At 41.2% G+C, this 18,710-nt stretch overlaps 1 protein-coding gene across 1 annotated transcript in view; it reads right to left on the bottom strand.

Annotated features, from left to right (window-relative positions):
• Window positions 1-9,584, bottom strand: part of RASEF (RAS and EF-hand domain containing) — a 91,265-nt gene extending 81,681 nt beyond the window's left edge. The window contains exon 1 of the mRNA XM_077148527.1: window positions 8,886-9,584. Within this exon, the coding sequence (XP_077004642.1) occupies window positions 8,886-9,295 (410 nt within the window). The 5' untranslated portion in view covers window positions 9,296-9,584. The remainder of the gene's footprint in view (window positions 1-8,885) is intronic.
• Between the last annotated feature and the right edge of the window lie 9,126 nt (window positions 9,585-18,710).

Raw genomic sequence — 18,710 nt, forward strand, 5'->3', positions numbered from 1 at the left:
ACAGGCTATGCCAATAGATCCCCAAGGAGGAAAAAGAAAAGTACTTTACACCACAAATACTAACACTAGTTCATGATATGTCCATAAAATATATGACATGTGATACCCTAGAAGATGGGATTTTCTAAGCAAATGTTGGTTTGCTCTGCAGGAATTTCTCCACCTTAAACCAGAGCAGACTATAACTCTGTTCTATAGAAACCAGAATTATGAGACAACTACATCATGTCCAGGGGTGAAACAGTGCCCTGGCCCATGCTTATGTGAATTCAGGGCCACAAATCAGTAACTGCTATTGTCAACCCCACACAAGCCTACCTACCTTCACACCAGGTAACTGCAGGCAGCTGACAATCCCTGATGTTTTCACTGCTGCATTCAGATTTCACAATAGAGAGCTCATTTTGCCCTCTTTTGCTTTACACATTTTTAAAAACGCTCCTAGTCAAAGATTCCCTTATGATCAAATGGCCACTTGAACACACTTCATGATTTTATAGCATAAATTGACTACAAACAGTTATTAAGGCTGGTCAGTCCTATAAAATGTCCCCAAACAAAATTTTTCAAAATTGAAATTAAAGAAAGTGGCTGTCCTTAAGATGGGGTGAGGGAGCTCAGAATGTATCATTTTCTTGAGGATTTATGCTTGCTCACCTTTTAGATGAAAAAACCTTTTGGGTGATGGGAGAGAAGGCCCAGCATGTGTGAGTACTTTGAGGGGTAAAGATTGACAGAATGTGTATTTGGAATTGCCACACACACACACACACACCCACCAAATCCAAGACACACAGATTTTGTAGCTCTTCCAACTGCTTATCCCTGTAAAATGTGTGTTGTTTTTTTTTTTGCCTGAAGGACAAAATAATCCAACAATGAAAAAAAATACCACTGCAATACCAGATACAATGAAGTCTCATAAGTAAACACCCTCATTTTTAATCATGAAACATTCCATCCTGACTGACGTGTTTTTACATGTGTTGAAAACTGCAGCTTCACAAGAGGAGAAAAATGTCAACATAGAGAGGTGTCCTGGTTATCAGAAGGCTCAGCTCCCATTCCGTGAGGGAATTCCTTTTAGGGCAGCATAACCTGGAGGAGAAAATATTGTTGGGGCTGAACAAGGTAACTCTGCAGATGCCAAGTGCGATGACACCCAAGAGCAAAGAAGAGAGTGAGGACAGTCTGACTCTCAGTCAAAATACTATTCCACAAACTTAGACATGGAAGAGGTGGCACAATTAATGTTCTAAGTTAGAGTGTCATGGAAACTCATGCTCATATTGACATTGATCTTTAAAGCAAGATTATACCTTCTATCTGAATTTACCAAGGCACATTCACAGGTTTGAGACAGAGGTTGCAAACTGGATACAATAATTTTCCCAAACAGGTGCTCTGATCTACATGGTGTATTCAAAACAAATATTACCACTTGAAATCTAGATTTTTTTTTACCTTCTCTTAAAAACTGGCACCAAAGGCAACATCCGGTCTGCCCCTTGCAGCTAATGAGAGCTGCCTGTCCCCAACCGATGAAGCACACACACTCGCTGGCCACAGACTCCACCTCCCTGGTTGATGTGACCTGCCCAGCCCCTGTGCCTCTGAGCTTGTGAGCCCCAGCCCACAGCACCACTCACTCCCCACGAGCTTCGAAGAGGGGGAGGAGACTTGGAGATCTGGGGCCTAGAGTCTCTCTCGTTGAAGTTGTACCAGCACTACATCAAATATACAGATTTTGGCATGCTTTGGCCTTGAGAGGGAAGGTGTGAAGATATGACCTCTATATTTTAGAGAGGAGGCAACTCCCTGAATTTGGCTGGTGCGCTTGATTTCTGGCCACCACTGAGAGCAGGCCATAAGCCGTTCACCACCCAATTCTTTCTACTCTATACCCTCACTGGTCTCATCGCCTTCTGGATAGAGAAATTGGCTGAAAACCTTTGATTTTTGACAGGACATTATTTTGAAATACCCAGTGCCTCACGCAACCCCAAGCACATTCAACAACAAACAAAATATTTTTTGAATGAAAGAATGGATCAATGAATGAATGAAAAGCATAGGGAAAAGGGAAGAAGAGTTTCTTCTGTGGGAAAATGACAAAGAAGTTCCTTGTTAAGACATAGCAATATAAGATGAGCTTTTCCCACAGTATTATGCCTTGAATTTAAATGCTAGAGGGGATCAATATGAACAGAAAAATGGAAAAAAAAAATTCAAGTCCCTTTAGAACAGTATTTCTCAAACTTGACTAAAATAGAGGCCTTATTAAAGAAAATAATTCCTGTAGATTCCAGAGTTGACTTTAACATTGTTTATATAACATTACATCACTGTGAACAAACAAAGCAGATATAAGTTCCTTAGGCTTAGAGGTCTAAGGAAAACACAAAACAAATTTAGAAAATCGACAAAATCAGAATTAGCAATACACATCTAACCTGACAGGAGATGCCATTTTGCTGAAACTAAAGCATGACTGCCAGTGCCAGCATGGTCCTGGGGACTTCTCCGTGGCTCAGTGGGGCACACTGACACAGCCATATGCTATGGGAAAACTGTATCCTCCAATCACTTTTCTGCTGAGGCAGCAAATCCTTCACTCTCATAACCCTGGGTCATTTTATAGGAACATGTCAGTCACAGACTCAAACCCACCTTTCCTTCTTCCTTGCTAGCTCATAGTACCGGAGAATGCCAAAACAACATTCAACACAAACACAGTGGCAGTTTTCGAAATTATGTAGTCAAATCTGCAATGTAGGAATCATCCAGACGATTCTGAATGTGACAAAGTACTGTGTTTCGTACTATCTTCAAAATGAAAAAAGAGTGTTTTGCCTCCCACGATTCCCAAGTATCCATGTAAAGATCCCCAAAGGATCTGAGGCACTTAGTTTGAGAAACACTGGCTGTGTGTGGCTTTCTGGCATGCCAGGAGTGATGTTTTCCATTCACTGTACTGTGTTCCAAATCCTCTGGATGCCAAAAACACCTCAGTATTTAAGAAAGAGAAAAGATAAGCTCCCTGAAGAGGGGGAACAAGTCTAGTCTCACTGGTGTCTGATAGCCCAGCAGAAACATCAGTACTGGACGAATTAAGGGAAGAATTAAAGAAATGTGTTTGAGCTAGTGCATCTGGATAGTTTGTTTTTATAACAAACACAGACTGTGGTCTTAAGTGTTAAAAGTCACCTTTCTCTTTTTTTAATTACTCTGACAATATAATTATAATTTGAAGGACCCCAAATATTTGCAAGTTGAAGCAATGAACTTGTTTGAGGAAATCATTCTGAGATGTTATGTGTCACAGATAAATTCCACCATTGCAACTTTCCCGTGAGGGACAGTGTTTACTCTCTATTTTACAACCTCATATGAAACTAATACAGTCAGAGAGAAGCAGCCTGAACGCCCATGACAAATAATCTCTTCCCATTTCTCCCTTCTGACTACCCACTGCAGTCAAGTGCCACCTAAGTTGGAATAAATTACCCATGTACTAAGAACCTGCTTACCCTCCTGAGGAGAATAAACACATCCTGTCTGCCACAGCACTCTAAATGTTCCCATCACCTAAAGGTGCTTGACTCAGCTTCAGTCTCCAAACATCCAGCCAAGGCAGGTTAGCATGATGCAGCTGCTTCCCTTTTAGGAATGAAAAATGTCTACTTTAACAGAACCTGGGCAGAAATCAAGAAACAGATAAAGAAATTAATATCCAAAAAGTGATAGGCATGTTATGACCATGAATTTGAAAGGTAAATTAGAAAAAAAGAGTAAAACAAACTTTCAGGTTAAAAGAAAGCTAGAGGAGTGCCTTTAGCCTTTCTCTTTGCCCAAACCATACAGACAACATAAATCATTTCTCTTCAAATTCTCAGAGCAAAGCTCTGAGCAAACAATGAGATCCGTAGGTTACTGGCCAAAACCGGAAGTTGTTCAAAGGACCAGAAGGAAAGAATACCTGTTGGTGGTCAGAAGACCCAAAAAAAGAAATGACCGCCTTGAGAAAGTATTCAAGTATCAGAACCAGAAAGACCACCATGAGAGAAGACGGTCCATAAAAACTAAGCCACACGGACTCTGCGGGAAGGCCCAGGAGCTGGGCTGGGAAGTGTCAAAGCAGAAGAGCTGTGGTTTTCTCAATAGACAGAGTTTCTCCTCCCTTGGCTGGGTAAGGATCACCATAACTGCAAGAGGGGTCAGATTAAAGAGAAAAAAACAAGAGCAATCGACTGGCAACAGTTGGAAAATAATGACCCATGTATTGGGACCTGGGTTTTGAATCCAGAAAAGGCAGAAGAACCTCTGGAAAACTGTGGCAATGACAATGAGAGATCCTAACATGGGGTTCAGGGAAACATCACACAAGGTCAAAAACACCCTTGAGCTTCCTCCAGGATTGGAGCCTAAGTCACCATCGTGCTTCAAGGCTGGAACAAACCACTGTCTCCGTGGATGATCACGAGATATTGCTAGACATGTACATGGAAAAATATAATTATCTTTAAACACTACAGCTGCTCCAAAGCAGCAAGTTGCTCACGTTGGAGTTCAGTGAGATCAAAGAGGGAAGAGCTGACTTAGCTCTCACGTCTCCAGCCAGTTCAGGGCCCCAAGTTCAATGAGTAGGAAGAAAGGGGAAATTGAGACAACATGCAATCAGTCAATCTCTCTACCTCCCTCCCCCTCCCCCCCCACTTCCATCTGTTTTCTGGGTTCTCTGGCCCTCTTTCCTGTTTCTGGTTCATCTCTACGTGGGTATCTCTTTCCTTGCCTCAATCTGCCCCTTTCCCATCTTAATATGCACCATATGACATAAGCCCCATGAGCTTACGATACAGCTACATCCTTACAAAAGAAGACAATCAGACTGAAAGGGGTTAAATTGGAACCCTACGAGGGGAAATATGAAAGAAACTTTTGACAAGTATTGAAACTTGGCTTGTGGCAAAGGGGCTACTTGCTTTCAAAATTTCCTAGTTAAGCAGGATTGGTGTTCAACTGTTGATCCTTTCCTCTTGATCTTAATAATTACGGTCCTATGGGCATGCTGGAGAAACTGTCTTCCCGATCTGTATACAGTTCACACATGGGGAGAAGTGGTCCTTCTCAATTAAATTTCTTGTTTCCAAATTATTCAATAATGACTCCCTCTAACACCAAAGGATTTCTCCAAGAAACCATGGGGAACAGCTGACCATGTAGGACCGATAGTGGTGTCGGAACGAATCCTTCCCAGCCCTGTCTTGCAGGTCACCCAATGCTCTCGCATTTGTTACACCATAAATACCCGCGCTGCCTCTGTTCCCAGCCTGGCTATCGTTGAGGTAGCTGTGCCAATTCATAATCCATTATGGTTCCACCGCCAGCTGGACCCTCGTGTTTCTGTTTGTGAGAGCATGCTGCTCTCAGTTCATTTATCAGAGGTAATCAATTCCCTCATACTATGCAAAATCACTACAAATGGAGCTGAGAAAATCTCAGGAAGCATCAGGTCTTACTAGAAGAGGGAAACAAGCCCCACCCCTCCCTCAAATGCTCAGTGCACACACACACTCCTATTTCCCTCGCTCCTTGGCAATCTCCGCCCACCATACCCAGCTCATATCCAAATGTCATGCTTCATTGTTTTCCTTGGGCAAATTTGGGACAGGTGACCATTTGCAAAGTAACTTTTTAAAAAATTGAGGGAATCTACAATAGAAATGAAGAACATGCCGAGAATGAACTAACTGCATTCTCAAGGTACAGATATGTGAACCAAGGAATCAAAGAACACAGTTAAGTTTGATTCATTCTGCAAACATGTCTTGAGCATCTATCTACTCAGTATTAAACTCCCTTTCACCAAGATAATGACTCTGGAACCACCAATGGGCTAGGCAACATTATTACAAGTTGTACTCTCTCTCTCTTTCCCCATATCCTTTCCCAATCTCAGGGGCTTTTCCTCTCCTGGTACATCTTCCTTCCTAAATTTTCTTACATAACCAAATCTCCTAGCCAATTCTGTTTTCACCTGGTGGCTGGCTAATTTCAGCTTCCCAGCAAGTGTCCCCTCCTGACCCTGCAGACTGTTTACAAATGCTGGGCTCAGGTGAACAGGACATCCAACTCCTTAGGACAATCCCCTACCCCACTCTAAGGGGAAGGGCGCCCTCAACTGTCTAAGGGAAATTAAATGTATGAATGTATTGATGCATGTCCCAATGGCCATTTTCATCCTTTTACAATGCAAATATTATTTTCTCTCTAAAAAATATCACAATTATTGATGACTGGGAAAATGACGATGTATCAACCTAAGAGCTTGAATGAAATTTAAATGGCAACTGTGTCAACACTACCACTCTACAGGAACCATGTCTACAGGAACTTATGTTTACCACTCTACAAGAACTTATGTCTAATACTTGTTCTTCTCAAACTGGACATGCTTTTTCCCCCAGTACGGTGTAGCGTGCCATGGAAGATGAGATGAATTGTTAGCTGGGACATAAAGCCTCTAGAAGAAACTGCATGTCTTCCAGAAGGGTCCATTTCCCCCTCATAATAAAAATAGAGTATTTTATAATAAAACAAGCCTCGATGTATTTGTAGTAAAGCAAACAAATACACAATTTTTTAAAAGATACAAACTCAAAACTTCAAAGAAATTCCATTTTGCAGCAGTCTATTGGGCTATCTCTGACAATAATGCAGTTTAATGCAAGTAACTATCTTGACTTTAAACGTTCCTTGATGAAAATGTGGAAAAATATTTCCCCTAAACTATGAACTTCATCTTTCTCTTTGTCTCGGGAATCCAGGATAATATCAAAGACAGCATCTGGCACCTAGCACACATGCAGTGATACCTATGCAATGAATTTAACCAAAATAATGCCAAAGGCATTATCAATAACAAACGATTTTTATCAGACATGGGTGGGAGGAAGGGAAGGTGAACAGCTGTAAGAGGAAGTGGAGTGGAAGCAATCCAATTTACCAAAACAGCTATAGGCTGCCATGGTAACAATCCGATGAAGTAACTCAGTTTAGTTCTTTTCCACTCGCACAAGTGCAGGAAGACAAATATTGCATTTGTTAATCTCACATCAGAAGGGGGTGGGGCTCGAGACACAAGTCTACCAGGTGACACCAGTGCTCATAAAATTGAATAACCTTTGAAGAATTTGGAAAGGGATCATAATAACAATATCACCAATAATATTAGGTGCTGGTTTATTTGTACCCTGATCCTAAAAAGGTTACTTCAATCTCCTAAAAGTTAAGTGTTGGGCAGGCAATGGTGGCTCAGTAGGCAGAGTTCTCACCTGCCATGCCAGAGACCTGGGTTCGATTCCTGGTGCCTGCCCATGCAAAAAAAAAAAAAAAAATTAAGTGTCAAATATTTTTGCTGCTGGTTTTGACAAATGAGAAACACTGTTCCATGCGTATAAATACATACATATATACATAAATATACAATCTTTAACATTATGTGAATTCAAACTGCCTCATTTATAAAATTGTTACCTCTTTTAAGTAGTTGGGTCCAAACCAAGTCAGACATGGAAGTGACTCAAATACTTATAGAGTTTAAATTTTTCTGATTCCCTGCTGGCGATTCATCTAATTTAGTTCATTTGCAAACAATAGAAAAGATAATGCCGCATCCACCTTCTCTACACAATCCCTCTCATATTGCAGTGAGTCACGCTACATGTTCAACATTCACTCTACTTTCCAAACTGGAGACAGAAGGCGGCAGGAGGAGGAAGTAAGGACTTCCAGCCCTGTAGCTCTAAGCTGTGATCAGGAAGCAAGACTTCTGAAGGCTTCCAAATCATTTTCTTTTCTGATCCTTAAGTCTCAGCCATGTAAATCGCGAACCAAAATGATGCCTCTCAGATCTCCTTAATAATGGCAGCCAGACAATATAATTTCACCTAAAATCCAAACAAAAAGCAAATACATACATACATATATATATATGTATATACATATATGTATTTAGCATTAAAATGTTCGTTACCACCTGAGGAAGAAGCAAAGAATCTCGAAGTAAAAAAATCTGAGCATCTCTGCCTCTAAGCCCTGAACTCTCTCACCTGCAGATACCCCCTTTCCCCTAAGTAGTAACTCACTGATTGGTATTACATTGTCTGTCTGCTCCTTAGGGGCAGAGAATATATCATTTTATTTTATCTTGTTGAATAAAAACCAGGAGTTTCTCAGTTCACATCTGGAATGAAATCCCTGCTCTTTCATTAAATGGGCATTAACAGGGTCTAAATTTCTGAGTTTACGCTTCTCCATCAATCAGATATAATAGTGCTTCCCCACTCCCCACCCCGGAGTTGTTCATAGAGATAAATGAGCGAAACCCCTAACATGTCCAGCAGTTAGCAGACAATAATATTCGTGTCCAGCAACGTTTCTTTTCCTACATAGTCTGAGGAAAACAACAACAACAACAAGAAAATCCAAAAACTAATACAAACAATGCCAAACCGGTAAAGGGCTCCAGCCCCAGTCCCGGGGCGCAGTTGGTCGCGGTGAGATCCGGGTAGCGCGCTTTAACCCTGTGCCCGGGAAGAGTCTGAGCGCTGTGGCTTTCACTCCGCCCCGAATAACTAAAAAGGTGCCTTTGGAAGGGCCCAGAATTCAGCAAGGGAAACTTCCTCCCCAAACCCGACTCTCAAACACAACCCCTATCCTTAATTCTAGGGGATCGCGGCTTGTAAAAAGTTAAAGCGAGTGGGTGAGTGGAGTAGGTCCAGTGGGTCCGCACACCCCACGGGGTAGGAGGGAGCGACCCGCAGAGCATCAGGGAGGGCGGGAAACGCCACTATCACCTCCCGTCCCCTAACACACTCACGGACCTGGGGATGAACTTGGCTTCGTCCCCGAGTCGCGCCTGGAAGTCGTGCCAAGCCCGGCAGTGGCTCGCGGGGCCCCACAGAGCGGCAGGCACCGTCGCCGCGTCCTCGTCGCCCGCGTCCTCCTCGCTGTCCCAGGGGTCGGGCCCCGCCTGGGCCGCGGCGGGTGCCCGGGGTCGCCCCCCGCGGTGGGTCCCGCGGAAGCCGCGCGCGAACTCCTGGAAGGTGATGGCGCCGTCGCGGTCGGCATCGAGCCGCTGGAACACGGCCTCGGCGTCCGCGGGCCGCACGCGCAGCTCGGCACACAGCGCGCTGAACTCCTCGCGCTCCAGCCGCCCCGAGCGGTTCGCGTCGCAGGCAGTGAAGACCGAGCGCAGCCGGGCCAGCTCCTCCCGGTCCGCGTCCGCCTCCATGCTGCCCGGCGGTGGCGACCGAGAGGGCTCCGGATCGCGGCGGGCGCACCTGCCCGCCCCGGCTGCGGCGACAGCGGGAAGTCCGGGGCCACCTGCTGCCGGCGAGTTCGGCTCGTCCAGCTGGTTGGGCCAGTAACGGGAAGGGGCGAGGCGTCTGGGCGGGTCGAGAGTGGCCGGCTACGCGCTCCCACAGGAGTTCCCGCGCGGCCCCCTGCCGGCCCCCTGCACGCCCGGGGACCCGTGCGGGCGCGCCTCTGACTCTGGGCTCCGGGCCGCGTGCAGCCGGGCCGCCCCGCGACTGAGCACCTGGCGCGGTGGCACGGGACAATTTGCTGGCGGGGCCTGGCTCCGCCCAGCTGGGGAGGAGGGGCGCCCGGCTCCGGTTCCCACGCCTTCGGAAGCCGGGCTGTGCTTTCAGTGCAGGGTTCTGGCCGTACCCCGGGTTGGGGCTCTTGAAGTTGGGGGATCCTGCATGGAACTGGTAATGAGGCACAGGTGTTGCAGACCCTTGAGCGTGTACACTGCCTAGCGCTTAACCCCCCAGGCGTGTGCTGGCTTGCGTGTAGGAAGCTAACTCATTGGACGGAAAGGGAAAGGAAGGCAAGGGTAGGATTCCGAATTGGTTAGTGTTATGTGCATGTTATTCTCTTCTAATTCCAGAAAACTGATGTATGTATATAGCTTCTTACAAACTAAAGTACAAGATTTAGCAGAAGACCTCATTCGCCGATTTTATTGCCCATTATCACCCAACATTAACAAATCGTTAATAATGCATGCTAGAAATCACATATATCCTCCAGATCCTTAATTACAAACAATTCTTCTCAGTCCTTAGCTCCTTAACCTGAGAGAAAATCAATGACTAAAACGGCTCGGCAGATAGCGTTCTTTACACAAACACAGGAGTAGTTTTGTGTTGCTTTTTTTCCTTAAACAACCCTTATGGAAATTATATATCCAAATGTTTGTTACCCTTTGAGATTTTGAACACTTATTTGGACATTACTATTTTTCACAGCGATTGCTTAAAGGTTACAAGGACTTTAAATTCATGTTTTTTTGTTTTTAATCTTGTTTTCCCATAGCCAGCAGACCCACACACTTTAGTGTGGCTTGTGTTTATGTTTCTTTAGGTGATTTTCATAGCCTGTGAAAATGCATTTAGGTTATTTTTATTTTAGTCACATTATCCATTTCATTTACCATCTTTTTCCTTTAGTTATGACTCTCTTTCTTATCTCAATACTGAGCACTTTAATTTTTTAATATGATAAAAATTAAATAGGAGATTTAACTACCTTCCCCTCCAGGTGAGTGTTCTTAAACACAAAAGTCAAGTGCTAAATATCTGAGGGACTGTTTCTCCTAGAAAAATGCAATAAGCATGATCAGCACCCATCCACAGCATCTATCAGACTGTAAATGTTGCTGATAGTCTCTATCTATAAACTTAACTGGAAAATTATGAGAGAAATTTCATTAGAAGCCCTGGCCTTAGCAGCCTAACCCTCTCAGCTTCCTAACTGGTAAATTAATATAGTTCTACACAGTTGGACAGCTAACATATTGAAATAAATTTGATCATTAGTGTAGTATAAATTGTTATTGATTTTGTATTTATGTGCCTTTCTGTTTACTCTAAAGACTGATTTTTCTATATAAAGTAAAAAATGAATAGCTTGACAATACCTTTAAATCTTTACAAATATACTCAAACTGAATCTTTGAAATATTATCATTTTAACTTGGAAACTAGTAACTATCCATGTTTTTCAGAATAAGCTAATGTTTTTAACTGCTTAGTCAGAAAAGTGATTTCTTGAAGACTGCTCATGCACTTCATTACTGAATTTACTCTGATCTTTGGGCTCATTATTTCTAAATTCTTATATTCTTTGACCAGCTTCTCCTTATCCTTAATCTAAAGAGTCATCAAGAAACATGGATTGTTCAAAATGTGTTATACATACACCTCCCCATTTTTACAGATTTTTTTTTCCTGTTAAGCTGTAGAAATTTATTTTAAATAACCTACAGTTGATTAAAAGAGAGTTCATGATAAAAATAGAAGATACTTGAGGGAAGATGTGGGAAATGGACTCTGAACACAAGCTAAACTAACAATGCCTCTAAAACTATGATTATAACAAAAAGAAGTCTCCACATTAAAATTCTGCTTTTTATGTTGTTATTTCAGAGTTACTCTATCAGTTACCTATCACTACATTAACAACTCAACCCACCACTTAGTGACTTAAAACAGCAATCATTTTACTTGTTCCTAAGTCCACGGTCTTCAATTTAGATGGTTCTTCTGTTGGTTTACTGGGATCAGTCTGGTTGTTGTACTCATAGTGGCATGATTGGGGCTGGATGACCTTAAATGGTCTCACTCATAATCCTGGCAATGGGTGCTGGCTTTTGTCTGGGCAGTGTATCTTCAGGAGGCTAGTATGGGCTTTGTCACAAGGTATGAGTTTTCCCAGAGGGAAAACCCCAATGCACAAGTGCTTTTCAAGCTTCAGTTTGTGTTATGTTGGCTGATGTTTCATTGACCAAAGAAAATCACATGGCTAAGTCAAAGTCAACGTGGGAGAGGACTACACAAGGCCATAGATACAGAGAGATGTATTTCCTTGGAGGCCCTTATTGCAACTATATGCCACAGCTAAAGTACAGGATGCCCTCTAATGTATTGTCCGAGGCTCCTGTCCTCCTGTGTATTCTATACAACCATAGCTGAACGTCCTTCTTAAATGAAAATTATTTTGACATTTGCTAGCATAGTAGTTCTTAACCAGTGACAGTTTTGTTCTTCGGAGGACATTTGGCAATATCTGGAGGCATGTTTGGTTGTCACAACTGGGGAAAGGGGTGCTGCTCCTGGAATCTAGTGGGAAGATGCCAGAGATGCTGTTAAACATCGTATGGTGCACAAAGCAGCCACCCGCAGCAAAAAATCATGTTGCCCGGTGGTGTGTTGAGCTGTGTACCCCGGTTTGAACATGCTCTTGGTCCTGGTCTGCCTGTGGTGGGTGTGGACCCATGGTAAATAAGATTGCTTCAAAATGTTACTTCAGTAAGGATGTGGCCCCACTGAATCAGGCTGGCCTTCAGTCCAGATTATTGGAGTTTCATAAAGGAAGAATGAAAGTCAGACAGAAAGGTCACCATGTGTGTTGCTATGTGACAGAAAAGACAAGGAAGGAAGCATCCCTTTGCTGATCCCTCAGTTTTGGACTTCTAGCCTCAAAATAGTGAGTAGATAAATCCCATTGTTTAAGCAAACCCATTGTATGATATTTGTTTCGGCAGGGAAATGAAAACAGTCTCAAGATGTTAATAGTACTGAAATTGAGAAAGCCTTCTCCCCAGCTCATAAACCTATAAAGGTCTCCCAGTAAAAAGAAAACCAAGAGGGCCACAGTGGCTCAGTGGCAGAGCTCTCGCCTGCCATGCCAGAGACCTGGGTTCGTTTCCTGGTGCCTGCCCACATATTAAAAAAATAATAAAAGCATGTCTTTAAAAGAAAAAAAAAAGAAAGAAAACCAAGAGTAAACTCTTCATCCAAGCATTCACAGCCCTCTACAACTTGATCCCACCTTACGTATCTAAATGTTTCTCCCTTTAGTAGCTCCTGTTGTCACCCAAATGTGTAATGCTTCATTGTAGGATTTTCTTAATAGCTCCTTATTCTCATGACAATATAAATATCAAACAGATGCTTTAGCTTTTCTCTCTTCTGCCTAACCAAGCCCATCTCCCAGCCTAGTGGAAGAGTTGGCGTCTGCTTTTCCCACCAGTTTCCACAGTTTTGTTGTGACCGATCAATTACACTGACATTGCTTAGCATGTATTGCTCAGCTCAGGTAACAGCAGGAATGCTTTGAATACCTGCAGCAGTATACTCAGGGGAAAGCCCAGGTTATATAATCCGCCTCTAATTACTTCAAGAAAGAGGGGAGAAGGAAGAAATGGAAGGCCCTTCTTTTCTATTTTAGCATGCAGAAGCAGCTACCCAGGGATTGGGGATAACAGAGCAGTCTTTGAGAAACAGTGAATTGGTTGGTAAGGAGATCTTGCCTCTGGTCATTAGCATGACTTTTAGAAAGATCAGTTTGCCTGTGTGGCTTCTCAGGGCTTTTAAAAATCAGAGATAATCTTGTTAGAGCATATTTCTCGAAGTAGTGAGAAGACATTCTTGGAAAGGAAGTTTTGTGAGCAAATACATTTGTAAAATGCAAATAAATTTGGAAAGCAAGCCTACTGTATGCCTTCTTGGATGAGATAAAGAAAACTATTTCTATTTGCCTAACCCAGCATTTCCTAAATGTACTTGTCTGTACTTCTGGGTTTCATTTTGTTGTTTTGTTTTTGTTTCAACTTCCATGAGCTTTCCACAGAGTTAGAGCACTTGAAAAACAGACTTTAGGGGACCCCCTGTTAGACAATGACTGGGGTTGTAAGTCATGAGAAAATCTCCCTTTTACTACTGCATCAGACATTGGGCCAGCTTTCTATGAAAGTGAATGTGCCCCACTCTTCCACCTTCTTTCCAGCAGGTAGCAGGGAGAGGCTTTTAATGGAAACCAATTGTAATCTAAGGCATAGGATTTCCTTCAGGTACTGGAGCCTTCTTCCCAGCATGACTTCACACTGCAGTTTTTCTGCCCTGAGGAGATCCTATGTGCTAGCTAAGATGGAACCAGATAACCAAGTAATGGCATAGCACTTAGGGACCAATTAGTAGGTTCAGGTACTCTCTCAAACAGAAGCATCTCTGCAAGGCTCAAATCTTAGATTTCTCATGAATCCCTACCCCTGACTATTGTTCCTAAGGACATTATAGGAAAAATTTTGAAGATTTAAAAAAAATATATGTCTGCAAAGTTACATCATAGTGATCTACTTGCCTTTTTGTAAAGTATGAGAAAAAAGGAAAAACATATTATTTTCTCTTTTTCACGTACCCCCAACCCAGAATTAGCCAATGTAAAACAGTTTATCTTATTTTCTTCAGATCTTTTTTTTAATGTTGAGCATCATAGACTCAGTTGAACTTCTTTTATTGCATATATATGTCTGTAATTGGAGGGTTCTGCCTTGTTCTGTATGTTGTGTGTATATGTGTGTGTGTGTGTGTACTGATAGTTATTAGACTTAAGCGATTCTTTCATTATAAAAAAAATTAAAGATCTCCGTAATACCCCAACCAATATCAAACATGATTTCCTGTATCAAATCAGAGCAGAGTAGACATTGAATAGTCACACCGAGTGTCAAGGGAGAAGTATTGTTTTAATCTTCTTATCCCATACGTAGCGACCAAGCAAAGCTCATGTGTTATTTTCCCAAATTAACCAACAGCATGTCTCATCCATCTTGCTCCTTGCAGGCCAGACAGAAATCTGCATTTTATATTACATATGCAGGAAGGAGAGTGAGAGAAAAGTCAAATCCATTGCAAAAATATGTCAATCTCAGTTCAATTTTGGGACAGGAGGAGAAAAAAAAGCAAGCTGTAGTAAGCAGAATTATAAGATGATCTCCCCGTGCCTGCCACTGCATTCTTGCCCTTTGGTGAATGCTTTCTGTATACCCTTCTTGAGAGTGAGCGGGATCTGTGAATAGGATGGAACAGTCACGCGGGTGATGACATTATGTCCTATAAGACACCGTCATAGTGGACTGGAATGGCTTTGAAGAAGTAAGCCACCATGTTGTGAGGGGGTACGTGACTAGGACCTGAAGTAGCCTTTGGGAACTGAGAGCAACCCCGGGCTGAGAGCCAGCAAGAAACTGGGAATTTAGTTCTATAACTCTAAGGAACTAAATCCTGTCAACTTTGTGCATGAGCTTAGAAAAGGATCCCATCTCTACAGGAGGACATAGCCTCGACCAACGCTTTGATTCAACCTTGTGAGACCCTGAGCAGAGGATCCAGTTACTGTGTCCAGACTTTTGACCTGCAGAAACTGTCAGAGAATAAACAGTTGTTGTTTTAAGCTGCTAAGTTTGTAGTCATTTGTTTGCAGCAATAGTAAATGGATGCACAAACATAAATTAGTTTTCTTGAAAAGGAAAAAAGAGGAAAGGAGGCAAGGTTTAAGAATCAAAACTATGACAAGGCTGGTAGCAAAACATGATGTGTTGCATCTTTGAAAACTATTAGTCATGCAAATTTAATTTAAAATAAAGTAGCTTTTGAGGATTTTCACTTTCAGTCCAGTAAATATATGCTAAATGTTGCGTAATTTTATTTTGTAACATTTTTTTTTAGTAAATAAAAATGTTAAAACCTCTATGGCAAATATTTCCCTGGAGAAGAAAAATAAAGTCATTGGTTATAAAACTGTAAAGATACCTAAGGAAGACCACTGCTACTCAGTTAAATTATTTTGATCATTTTTAATGAGGCAAAATTACGTACAATAAAATGCAAACATTTTAAGTATAGTTTAATGAGTTTGGGCAAATGTATATATCTACAGAACTATCAGTTGATCATTACAGAATATTTCCAAAATCCCAAAAAGCTCCCATGAGCCCCTTCTGGTCAATCCTCTACCCAACCCCACACCCCAGGTCACCATCAATCTGCTTTTGCTCACTGTAGACTAAATGTGTTTTTCTAGAGTTTCATGCAAATGTAGTCATACAGTATGTACTCTTCATGTTGACTTTTTTGGCTCAACATAATGGTTTTTAGATTCATTCTTGTTGCATGTTTCAGTAATTCATTCTTGTATGGTAATAAGTAGGATTACATTGTACAGATAAACCACAATGCATTTATATCCTTTCCTTTGTTCTCTGACATTTGGGTTTCCAGTTTTGGGCTTTAGTGAATAAAGCGGTTGTAACTATTGCTGTACAAGTCTTTGTGTGAAGGGTCAGATGTTTTTATTTGTCTTGGGTAAATACCAGGGATGAAATTGATGGATTTTATCGTAAGTATTTGTTTAACTTTATAAGAAACTAAGTGCTCTCCAAAGTGGTTGTACAATTTTACATTCCCACCAACAGTGTAAGAGTCCAACATTCTAATGGATATGTAGTGGGATCCCATTTTGTTTTAATTTGCATTTCCTTGATGACTGATGATGTCATATAACTTTTCTTATGCTTATTAGCCATTCTTGTATCTTCTTTTGTGAAATAGCTGTTCAAATGATTTCCCCATTTTTTAATTGGATGACCTTATTAATGAATTGTAAATGTTCTATATATATCATTCTTTATATATTTTGGGAACAAACCCTTTATCATACATATATACTTTGAAAATCTTCTCTTCCATTCTGTGCTTTGCCCTTTCATTTTCTTAATGGTGTCTTTTGAAGAACAGAGTTATAACTTTGATAAAATTTTTCAGTGTTTTATTTTATGGTTTGTACTTTTGTGTCCCATCCAATAATCCTTTGTCTCAGTCCCTTGTCTCTGTCCTTACCCAGCATTTCAAATATATCCCTTATGTTTTCTTCTGGAATATTATAGATTTAGCATTTACTATTGCATCGATGCACTGTTTTAAGTTAATGATTGTGAATTGGGTCAGTTTTTTCATATGTGGATATCCAGTTGTTCCGGCACCATTTTTTTGGAGGAAAAAAACACTGAATGTCCTGTCAAAAATCAAATGACCATATATGTGGGGGTCTATTTCTGGACTCCCTATTCTGTTCCATTGATTTTCATATCTATCTTTTTATCAATACTATACTGCCTTGATTATATAGATTAAGAATAAGTCTTGAAATCAAATGTTACTCTTTTTCAAAATTGTTTTGGATATTCTTGGTCCTAGGTATTTCCATACAAATACTAAGATCAGTCTGTCAATGTATAGAAGAATATATCCTGCTGGCATTGTGATTATGTTGAACCTTATATATACTTTTTTAAGAATTAATGTTTTAACAATATTGAATCTGCCAATCAATGAGCATGATGTATCTCCCTGTTTATTTATGTCTCCTTGAATTTCTCTCAACAGTGTTGTAAAGGTTATAGTTTACAGGTTTTCTACGTATTTCATTAAATTTATCTCTACATATATCCTGAGCTGTTAATGCTATTGTAAAGCACACTGTACTTTTAATTTCAATTTTTAATTGTTTGTTGCTAACATATAATAATTTAATTGATTGGTGTATAATGATGACCTTGCATCCTGAGAGCCTACTAAATTCATTAGTTATAGTGGCGATTTTATAGAATTCTAAGGATTTTCTCACTACACACTCATGTCATCTGCAGGAAAAAAAAGGCATTCTTTGTGTCTTTTTTTTCTTTTTCTTGCCTTACTGCACTGGCTTGACCTTCTAGTACAAGGTAGAATTGCAATAGTAAGAATAGTTATCTTTGTTTTCTTCCCAATCATGGAGAGAAATTATTCAGTGTTATACCATTGTGATGTATGCTATAGGTTTTTCTATAGATGCCCTTTATCAAATTTAGATTTAGATTTTCCTCAATTCCTATATTGCTAAAAATGTTTATCATGAATGGATTTTGCATTTTATTAGATAATTCCAGCATCTATTGAAATGATCATATTTTTTGCTCCTTTATTTTGTGAATCTAGTATATTGATGGATTTTAAAATTTTAATCCAGTGTTCATTTTCCATGTGGTCTCAGGGCCTCTTCTCATTGTCTTTTCTTTTTTGGTGGGGGAAGGGGGTGCATGCTCGGGGAATCGAACCCAGGTCTCCCACATGAAAGGCGAGCATTCTACCACTGAACCACCCATGCACCCTCTCATTGTCTTTTCATCAGAGTAGTTCACTTCTTATACAGTGGCTCAGGGCTCCAGAGTGAGGGTTCAGAGAGTCTTAGGCCAAAACTGTAAGGCTTCTTGACATCTAGCCTTGGGAGTCCCAGAACATCAGTTCTTCCATATTCTATTAATAAAATGAGTCACTAAGACCAATCCAAATCCAAAGGGAGGAAAATTAGACTTCAGCTTTCCATGGGAGGAGTGGCAAATAATTTGAGATCATCTTTAATCTAACATACCTTCCATGCTTTGGGTTTGGCTTCATATTATACCCCATTTTATTTTTTCTACAAAATCTGAAGTGGGGGCAAAACCTTTCCCATTTCAGCTCAGTCCACCATATTGACCAGCAACCCTCTTCTGCCTTAGACCTCTGCTTAGGTATCTTTCCTCTGACCTTCCAGGAAGAGCTTCCTGAATGTCCCCATAGGACTCCATTCCCATCCCCATACTGTTACACATGTGCCCTGCCCTCCTGGCATCCTGTTTCCCAAAAATTTACACTCTAAATCTCTGCTTCACACATGCTATTCTTTCTACTAAGGATCCTTTCTCTACTTTGCCACTGTGCTAAATACTTGGATACACTATCTTACTTAATCCTTTAACCAACCTTCCTATGGTGGGTTTC

The sequence above is a fragment of the Tamandua tetradactyla genome, chromosome 2 (assembly GCF_023851605.1).
Source record: "Tamandua tetradactyla isolate mTamTet1 chromosome 2, mTamTet1.pri, whole genome shotgun sequence".
NCBI lineage: Eukaryota > Metazoa > Chordata > Mammalia > Pilosa > Myrmecophagidae > Tamandua > Tamandua tetradactyla.